General features: G+C 39.7%; 1 protein-coding gene across 3 annotated transcripts in view; it reads left to right on the top strand.

Annotated features, from left to right (window-relative positions):
• Positions 1–10,081, top strand: part of LOC138145964 (signal transducer and activator of transcription 5B) — a 66,823-nt gene that overhangs the window by 41,250 nt on the left and 15,492 nt on the right. Inside the window, exons 2-5 of one of the 3 annotated variants that reach the window (XM_069067657.1) lie at positions 3,939–4,078; positions 7,068–7,224; positions 7,629–7,718; positions 9,172–9,346. In XM_069067657.1, coding sequence (XP_068923758.1) covers positions 3,951–4,078; positions 7,068–7,224; positions 7,629–7,718; positions 9,172–9,346 — 550 coding nt within the window. In that variant the 5' untranslated portion in view covers positions 3,939–3,950. Of the gene's footprint in view, positions 1–3,938; positions 4,079–7,067; positions 7,225–7,628; positions 7,719–9,171; positions 9,347–10,081 lie in introns of those variants that run through there. The other 2 variants (XM_069067658.1, XM_069067659.1) reach the window with 2 other exon arrangements.

Consider the following 10,081-nt stretch of genomic DNA (forward strand, 5'->3'; position numbering starts at 1 on the left):
ATAAAGAGAAGTAGAGCCACTTAGCTTGTATTTTGATTGGCTTTGTTTTGTTTTGGTTTCCTATCAAGGAGATGGTCTTGAGATTGAAAAGGGCAAAACAAAAATGACTAATAGAGGAATTGATTCCTCTGCCAGGTAAGATGGGTAATAAGAGAGCCTCTAGCTACCTTGATGAGTTCAAGCCAGGTAACTCAAAGGAGTTACTCTTAACTATGGGTGCTGAAAGAACTGGCAGTGATCTTTGAAAGATTGTTAAAAACTAGAGATATTACAAGTTTGAAGAGGGGTAAATGTGCCAATTTTATTTCTTTCAAAATTTTAAATAACATTTTATTTTTTACCCAATTACATGTGAAGACATTTTTAACATTCATTTTTTTTTAAATTGAGTTCCAAATTTTCTCCCTCCCTCTCTCACATCAATTTTCAAAAAAGGACAGAGAATGGAACCTCCAAACTATTCCCCCAATGAACGTGACTTCAATTTCTGGGAAAATTGTAGAATATGTTATTAAGAAGATACTGAATAGCTAGAAAAGGAAGTAATGATCCCAAAGAGTCAGCATGGCTTCATCAAGAACAAGTTGTACCAAACTACCTTATTTCCTTTTTTGATGGGGTTACTAAACTGGTAGATCAGGAAGATGTTGTAGATATAGTTTACTTAGATTTTAACAATGCATTTGATAAACTGTCATACTATTATTGTAGAGAAGATGGAGAAGTATGGGTGAAATGATAGTACAATTAAGTGTACTATTATATACTTAAGTAGTATAATTTAAACTTGGCCCAAAGAATTGATGGTTTAATGTCAGCATATAAAGGGATCTCCATTGAATTTTCCCAAAGATCCATGCTTTTGCCCTACTCTTTTTTTTTTTTTTGGCATTTTGGTGGGCAATTGGGGTTGTGACTTGCCTAAGGTCACGTGGCTAGGTTTTTTTGGGTTAAGTGTCTGAGGCCAGATTTGAACCCAAGGTCCTTCTGACTCCAGGGCCGGTGCTGTATCCACAGTGTCACCTACCCACCCATTTTGCCCTACTGTCTTTAATCTTCTTATTAATGATTTGGATAAAGGCATATATGGGATACTTATCAAATTTGTAGATGACAAAGCTGTGAGGAATACTTAATATATTGGATGACAGAATCAGGATTTAAAAAGAATGTCATGTGCCAGCCCTGGAGTCAGGAGGACACGAGTTCAGTTCCAGCCTCAGACACTTAACACCCACACAAAAAAACTAGCCGTGTAACCTTGGGCAAGTTACTTAACCCCAATTGCCCTCCAAAAAGGAAAAAAAAAAAAAAGAATGTCATAGGCTAGATAGAAAAATTGACCAAATCAAATAATATAACATTTAGTAGGGATAAATGTAAAGTCTCATACTTGTGTTCAGAAACATTCCCAAGTACAAGACAGGTGAGTTATAGGCTACACAGCAGTTCATCTGAAAAAAGATTTGGAAATTTTAGTGGATTGCAAAGTGAATATATAAGCCATCAGTTTAATATGTATCCATGAAAGCTAATACAACCTTGAGCTTCATTGAGAGCTATAGTATCCAGAAAGGAGATGATAATCCTGCTATTCTTTGCCCTTGTCAGTCCACGTATGGAGTATTGTGTTCAGGTCTGGGTGCCACATTTTAGGAACATTAATAACCTGTAGATTATTTAGAAAAGGGCAACCAGGATAGTGATGGGGTTTGGGGTTCAAGTTCATTCTGTAAAAGATAAATTGAAGGGATTTGGGGCTTTTAGCCTAGAAGAGTAAAAAAAAAATAGGGAACATGTGATAGCTGTTTCAAAGTTTTTGAAGGGCTATTATTTGGAAGAGAGGTTAGTTAGATTTGTTCTCTTTGGGCCTAGAGGGCAGAACTAAGAATGGTTTGTGTTACAAAGAGGGCTTGAGGTAACAAATAAAGCTATCCAAAAGTGGATAGCCCCTGGAGATAATAGGTTTTCCTTCACTTGGGATCTTTAAGCAATTGAATAAACAGTTGGATTGGATGTGTTGTAGAGGGAATCTTATTTCAGGTATGGTTTGACTTGATGGTCTCTGAAGTCCCTTCCACCTCTAAAATTGTTATCCTTCATCATTTTCCAATGTGTTTTGAGCTTCCCAAATCCAAGATGTAAGTCCTCTTGATCCAAAACCATAACACTCATTAAAGTGTTTTCCTGACGTGTGGTTGAATAATAAACTGGGTTAAGTGCACCCCTTCTTTAGGATTCTCTCTCTCTCTGGTTTGGTTCTTTCTTATGCCAGCTAAAATATTGCACTTGTTCTATAGGTGATTTTATTGTGATCCCAATAAAAAAGCACCAAATAAAGTATACTGCTCAAATGTTGCTCTGCAACATTACACAACCCCAAAATAGACACTGGCATCAATCCTGCTTCTCACTCTTGGCTAACTGACCTGCCCCATAAATAGCTCAGTGTTATGTGATCGGATAACTACAACTTTGGAAAAGTAAAATTTGTTTCCTGACACATGGGTGTACTTTTTGTAGTATTGAAGAAATCTATACCACATACTCCAAATCTCAACTATAGCAAATCACTTTTCTTAGAGTCCCTGCTGTAGGGCTGTCGGAGGTCCTTTTTACTCTTTGATAACTAAACCCCCTTGGGTGGAGTCTAAAACAATAGACCTGCCATATATAAAATGCCATTCTATAGTAAATGGGGGTATAGTGAGATTCCATTTGAGGTTTTGTACAGGGAAGCAATTTGATGCTTTGCTCTCTGAGGTGTGGACTAATCCAATCTATAATGATTATTGGGAATGTAGTCTTTCTGGTGATGTTGAGATGGAGACTGTGACAACCTAGGCAAACAAAGGGCTTGTCCTAATTTTTTGGTAAAGCAGTACATTTTCTAAAATTGAAAAAGTCTTTTAAAAAAATTAGTATTTTTCCCAATTACATGTAAAAACAATTTTTGACATTCATTTTTTAAAATTTTGCAAGCAATTTGATAATAGGGTTATTATATAGTACTTATGCAATCAGGCAAAACATAAAATTGAAAACATCTTAAAGAATGATATTAATCTGTTCACTTTTGATCCATTATGTGTTTTCTTGATGTCCTCCCTGACTTTAATTGGAATGTCCTTATAGTGATAGTAGCTTTTAAAGTGTTGTAAAGTAACTGAGCATTGCTTTAGAAATGTCATGGCATTAGACTATGAAATTGAATCTTAGAGTGATTTCCCCAAATGTATGCTTTTTGAATGCAGAATCCCATATGTTACTTTTAGCAAGCTGTATGATTTTTTGTTAGACACTGGGCATTGGACATTTTCACCCTTCCTTTTCATGAGTTTGCTTTAAAGTAATTTTTTATTTACATTCACTAAAGTGAAAGGGATCCCAAACTCCTACCATTGTTTATTATTTCCCTTCATAATGTTGAATTGTCACTTTATTTTGGCAGCATTTGGGGGAGAAGTTAGTTGAGAGTAGCTATTAAGTAGTGGATATTAAAGATTGCTCTGTGCTCTATTCCTTTTGACCAATTCTAAGTTTTATAGAACAAATCCTTTTATTAAGGGAATTTGCTCAATGAAGTTTGGATTCAGTCAAAGGATTGCACTTGAGGACCTAGAGGGCCAAATGTGACCTCCAGGCTGTAGGTTCCCCACCCCTGCTCTATACTAATGATAAAAGTATCATTTTGTTCTTGGGATTTCCTAGACAACAGCTGCATCAATCTTGTCAGGCAGCTACTTTTATGACCACTTTAAGTGATATTAGTATCAAGTTCTGATAAAATCCACAGTTAATGTTGAAATATTTTAAAAACTGATCATTAGACCACTAGAAGGGGTTATAACTATAATTGCTTTAACATCTTCTCCTACAATGTTAAGTCTTTTAACAGTTCTTAAAAACAGCAACACAGTTTGGTTGTTTTTTTTTAGCAGGTTTTAACGATGGCTATGTGGATCCAAGCACAGCAGCTCCAGGGAGATGCCCTCCACCAGATGCAAGCATTATATGGCCAACACTTCCCAATTGAGGTGCGGCATTACTTATCCCAGTGGATTGAGAGCCAAGCTTGGTATGTAGGCTAGTTTTTTCTTATATTTTAATAACTTGGGGTACTTGGTGGCAATCTATAAATGTTGATCTTTGCTTAAGAAGAATAGTGGAAAGTTAATTTAGGCTTTAAAATTCTGTCTTTATGTAGAGACTGAGAGGGGGCAGGGGGTGGAGTTGGAGTCTTTGGGAATTTTTCTTCCAGGGTATCAGCTAAAAGAATTAGAAAATTATTTTTGTTCAGTCTTTTCAGTTGTGTTCTAACTCTCCATGAGCCCATTTGGTGTTTTCTTGGCAAAGATAGTGGAGTGGTTTTCTTCCAGCTTGTTTCACAAAGGAGGAACTGAGGCAGACAAGGTTAAGTGACTTGCCTAGGGTCACACCTAGTAAATACCTGAGGTAGGATTTGAACTCAGTTCCTCCTGACTCTAGGGCCGGTGTGCTTTCCTTTAACCTAGCTGCCTGTTAGACCATTATATGTGCATGTAACGTGAATATAAGTGAATATCCACCATCAAGATATGTTATAAACTCCCAAAGGGTACAGAACATGGTATGAGTGCTTGAGTCAGCATATTAAAAAAAAAAAATGTGGTCTTTGTCCTAATGGGATAGAAAAAATTGACAAACTTGTAACTAGCAGAAATTGCCACAAAATGTAACTTTCCCTCTTCTTGGTGATATCTTTGTCAAACAAAAACCTTGGCTGTCAGTGTCACTTTCCCTCTGGCCTAAAATTAGGTATTTCAGGCTTAAAAACAACAGTGAATTGTAATGTTCTTAGAGATTTTAAAGTACAATCCATTTTGGTTGCCATATTATGTGCTTCATGTGCTTCAGGCCTCTCCTGTTTTGACAGACCTGGAGAAGAACCATTCTCCTTGTTACTGTATACATAGGGTTCATTACACTTCAGTGATTATATCACAGGATGGATAGTAGTTACATGTTAGATTTCCATTTAGAAAAGTGACATTAGGTAGCGCAGTGAATAGAGCACCAGCCCTGGAGGCAGGAGGACCTGAGTTCAAATCCAACCTCAGACACACAACACTTACTAGCCGTGTGACCTTGGGCAAGTCACTTAACCCCAATTGCCCTGCCTTCCCACCTCCAAAAAGCAAAGAAAAAGAAAAAAGTGACATTGAATAACCCCAAAAAGGATGAGTTTTCTGTGCAGCTTTAAAATGCCTTAGGCATGAAATCACCTGTGAGTTTGTAAAATCTAAGCATGTTAAATGTACTTTGCTTACTGTCTCATGATTTTTTCACTTAGCTGCTATTTTAGGGGCAGGATGTTACTTTTTTTGGTGGGAGGTTATTGGAAAAAGGCAGAGAAACAATAGCAAGTTTCTATTCAAATTTTTAAAGCTTCACTAAACAGTTTTACCATATAATCTCTGTATTAAATGACTATTAAAATTGTTTTAGGTTCATAATAAAGCTTCAGTCTTACATTATATGAGTGATTATGTCAGCGTAAGGATTTTAATCGGAAAATCTTAGGTCAGGTCTAAACAGGAAAAGTAAAACTCTTCACATCAATAAAATAAGTCAGTAACTCGGTTTTGAATTGAGGCAAATTAGACTTCTCTGAGTTTTACTCAAATTCTAAATAAAAACAAAACCATCTCCAGAGTAAGAGAGCCTCAAGCAGGGAGATGCTGCCAAATTCAACATTAGTCATGTTAGGGTTGTTCTTGATATCTTTTGTTAATTTTTATTTAATGTATCTAATACAACTTTTTAAAGTTTGCCTTTCCTTCCTCTTTTTCCCCAGTGTTGGTTTTGGCATATTTGTTAAAGCAAACAACCAGATCTTTGGCTGTTTGTGCCTACATTAGAAAACAGATGCATTGGCTTCAGGGGATGGGGCAATGAAATATAGAACCTGTTTAGTACTAGGTCACTTGTTTGGATCCAGCCCAGGTCAGTTGTGACTGAAAATTATTTCATTCTGACAGCTGTTTGGTTCCTTCTGTGAAAGGAGTTAGCAATTTTAGTACTGTCTAGAAACAATTGTTCAGAGTTACCAAAATAAAAAAACAATCCCATTCCAAGATCCTGTGCTCTTCATTTTTTAAAGTAGCTCATTCATTCATTCAACGTTCATCTACTCTGTGCCAGGCACTGGGAATACAAAGACCAAAAAAAGGACTTTCTTCTATCAGATAACTTTCATTCCCTTTTTGGAGGTAACATCATGTACAAATATAAGCAAATAGACAAAATAATTTCTAGGGAGGAAGGGATCAGAGGTAGGCCTCCTGTAGGAAGTGATGTTTGAACTGAACCTCATTCTCCATTATGGAGTATTAACACTGCCGAGGTCTGTAACTTGTGCTATTAGTGATTATCTTTCAGAAATATTATGCGTATCTTCTTCCTAGATGGTTCGTTTCCAGTATTTAAAGGAAACAACACAGAGAAGTTGACTTGCTGTGTTTATGTTGCTGTTCCTTCCCTGTCTCTTCTTGAGACATGATGTCTGATCCCTGGTTCTCACAGAGAAATAAATCACTGTAAGGAGAGCGATGTGCAAGATTGCCTTGTAGCTGGTCCTTTGATTAGACTCTGGGAAAGTGATACATTCAATTGGAGGTATTGCTGTGTTTAGTCAGAATTGAGAGAACCACATTTTTGTCAAGGTTCCAGAACCCTTAATTGCCCATAAAGTAGATGGAAATGCTCCTTCTCCCTTCATTTCCAGGAGCAGATAGCATAAGCACCCCAGAGCAGACCTGGGGGAGAAAGAACAAGGGACAGTGCTTTGTAAAAGAAAAGAAACTAGACTATACAGTCCAGCCAAGGTAATCGGTGAATGAGGATTAGATGAATATAGGCATCTAGTTGATTTACATGGAGCAGGTTCCTGAAAATTTCTTAATTGAACACAAAGAGGCAGTTTGTTTATTTTTAAAGATATTTTACCATGAGTTGAGGTTGCGCTTTAAAATGTGCGTGTTGAGTGCATATATGTATACACGTATGTGTAATTTTTTTCCCCCCAGGGACTCAATAGATCTTGATAATCCACAGGAGAACATTAAAGCTACTCAGCTCCTGGAGGGTCTGATCCAGGAGCTACAGAAGAAGGCTGAGCACCAAGTTGGGGAAGATGGGTTTTTGCTGAAGATCAAGCTAGGGCATTATGCAACTCAGCTGCAGGTGGGTGTAAAATCTGGGTGCAGTTACTCCTTGCTCCCAAGGAAATCTGCTACTTCTTTTAGAGCTCTCATCCCCAAATTAGCTGTTTCTTTGTGGCATGTCTAAGAGATACCAATTGTAAATAGATTCTAGATTTGTTGATATTTACTCTTTTGAAAAAAAGATATATGTTTTTGTAGATTACTCTGTATCCTAGTTTGGCATCTACTAATCAGGATGTATATTTGATTATTAAGGTAGTTGCATTGTTAAAAAATGCTTCCATTGTGAGTTCTTTTCAGAACACAAGATCAGAGGTGTGAGGAGGCTTTTCATTAATAAAAACATAACCTTTCTCATAGGGTAAAATAGATCTCTATATCTTAGGCAAGTCCTACTTGGTATTTGGTGTTTGATTCTTTCAGAGCACTTATGACCGCTGCCCCATGGAGTTGGTCCGATGCATCCGGCACATATTATACAATGAACAGAGGCTGGTCCGAGAAGCTACCAATGTGAGTGTCCCAGGGAGCTCTGTAACAGCATCCTCTTTTGTCAGACTCTCTCTGCATATTGAGTGAATTTCTCCTATGCACAAAAGACTGTCCCAACAGCTATCAAGGGGATACCAAAGAAATGGCAAAGATGGTTCATGACCCCAAATAACTTGCCATCTGATAGGGGGCATAGAACACCCATATGTTAAATGATTTGATTTTATGATAAAGCATCACAAACAGGGGTAAATGAATACAGTTTAAAAAGAGTGAGAAATGCCGAGGCTTAAGTTTTGATGAGTCAGGTGATGGTTGAAGATGCTGGAAGAAGTGACTGATTCTTAGCCAGGCCTTTTGAAAACCATTTTAAATTTTTGTTGATATCTTTTGGCTTTGTATCACCTTCCTTTCGGAATATATGCTTCCCTCCACCTTCCCCTAAACTGTGGACCATCCCCTGGAGGAGAGGGGAGAAAGTCAGTCAGCAAGCATTTGTTAAACAGTTATTCTTTTCCAGGCACTGTGCTAAATGTTAGCGATACAAAGAAAGAAACATACCCCACAGTTCCTGCTCTCAAGGAGCTCATAATCTAACAGGAAAAGAAAAAAAGGCAGTTTAGCAAAACTAAGCAATACATAATTACACCTGAGAGTACAGAAAAATGTTATGTTCCCCTATCTCCCCCATTCCTTCCCTCATCACATACCTCCTCTGGGAGAAGCTGCTGTTGCTGGGCAGATTCCATGGAGTGGGGGGGTAAGAATTAGGCTTTCATTGTGAATTGTTCTCTGTGAGAGATGAGGATGATGCAGTTTTTGGAGATATTGAGGATTCCAAATCCTCTCCATCTGAGGGTCATATTAATTAGTAGTGGGCTGGAAGATAAACTGGTTGATACAGAGCAAAAGGTCTTGATGGAAACAGATCACTGGGTGTTGGTGCTATGGAAACCTGGCTGCATTAGCCTTGTTAAGTCAGTGGGTATGTGGGGAGAAGAGGAGCTGAAATCTCTTGGGGAGACTGTGCCATCTAGATGACTGGAACATTTTATTCCATAGCAAGGGAGAAAGAGCTGAGTGATTTAACCAGATGAGGGGGTCTGCCTGCACAGTCTAGAAGCAGTCCTCATTGTCAGTGAGAATCCCCAAGTGATCCTCTGGAATAGTCCCTCTCCTTATGCCATCTAGGGAGCCCATTGAGGATTTCTTTGGGGTAGGGGATAGGCCTGAAACAAACCAAGATTCCTTTTTCTTCACAGCTTGCCCTATGAGAGTCTCCTAGTCTTCCTCTAAGAAGGGGAAAGCCTTCCTTCCCTTGCTGTAGCCCAAATGGTAGCTGTCTTGTCTTTGTGGCTAAAGGCTTGGAGTCTGTGGAGTGTACCACAGAGGCCCATTGGCTGTGTCTGAGGTCTCAAGGCCCCTCTGACCATGTGACCCTGCTGTCTTTCCCCTTGTCTCCCTCTGTGTGCAGTGTAGTTCTCCAGCTGGGAACCTGGCTGATGCTATGTCCCAGAAACACCTGCAGATCAACCAGACATTTGAGGAGCTGCGACTGGTCACTCAGGACACAGAGAATGAGTTGAAGAAGCTGCAGCAGACTCAGGAATATTTTATCATCCAGTACCAGGAGAGCCTCAGAAACCAGGGTGAGGCCAGTGGGACTGGAGTTGAGGCTGGGATTGAAGGTGGGATCAGAAGCACCAAGAGAGCACAGGACTGGAAAGAAAAATGGGGCTCCTGGTTTGTGGCATTGGCCTTGGGCTGGAGCTGCCAGGGAACCCCACTGTGACCACAGCAGTGCTTTAAAAATGCCCGTCAACTCAGACCTCCCCCCCCCCCCCCCCCCCAACCAGAGTCTGCCCAACCAGGGATGGTGGGAATTGGTGAATTTGAGAATTTGTGGGAGGCCTCACTTCAGGAAGGCTTCAAGGAGGAAGTGTCTGGAGCAGTTCAGTGCTCCCAGCTGAACAGCCCTTTCTTTGAGTAGGGGATAGTGTCTGCCTTGTGCTCAGGATGCAGCAGCCTTCAGAGTAGAATTACCGGGCTAGGGCTCTCCATGGAAGAAACCAATTGTGGGGCTTCAGGAGCTCCCTCTCCTGGCCTTCCAGGAGCTGCTTCTCTTAGACTGGAGCCTGGCCTTGTCCTAGGGGAAGCCAGACAGCCATGCTGTCAGAAAGGCCAAGCTCAAGTGCCTGAGCTGGGAGCACAGTTGGAGGCAGCCTGAACATGAGCACCCTCTCTCCATGAGAGGCTATCCTGAGATCAGACAGCTTCCCCTCACTTTGCACATTCTGTGGGATCATGGCATTCTGGTGCCTGTCTTTTGACTCTTGCACACACACACACACACACACACACACACACACACACACACACACACA

Source organism: Petaurus breviceps, unplaced genomic scaffold (genome assembly GCF_028583685.1).
Source record: "Petaurus breviceps papuanus isolate PSGF00001 unplaced genomic scaffold, PetGlider_PUasm1.0 90750, whole genome shotgun sequence".
NCBI lineage: Eukaryota > Metazoa > Chordata > Mammalia > Diprotodontia > Petauridae > Petaurus > Petaurus breviceps.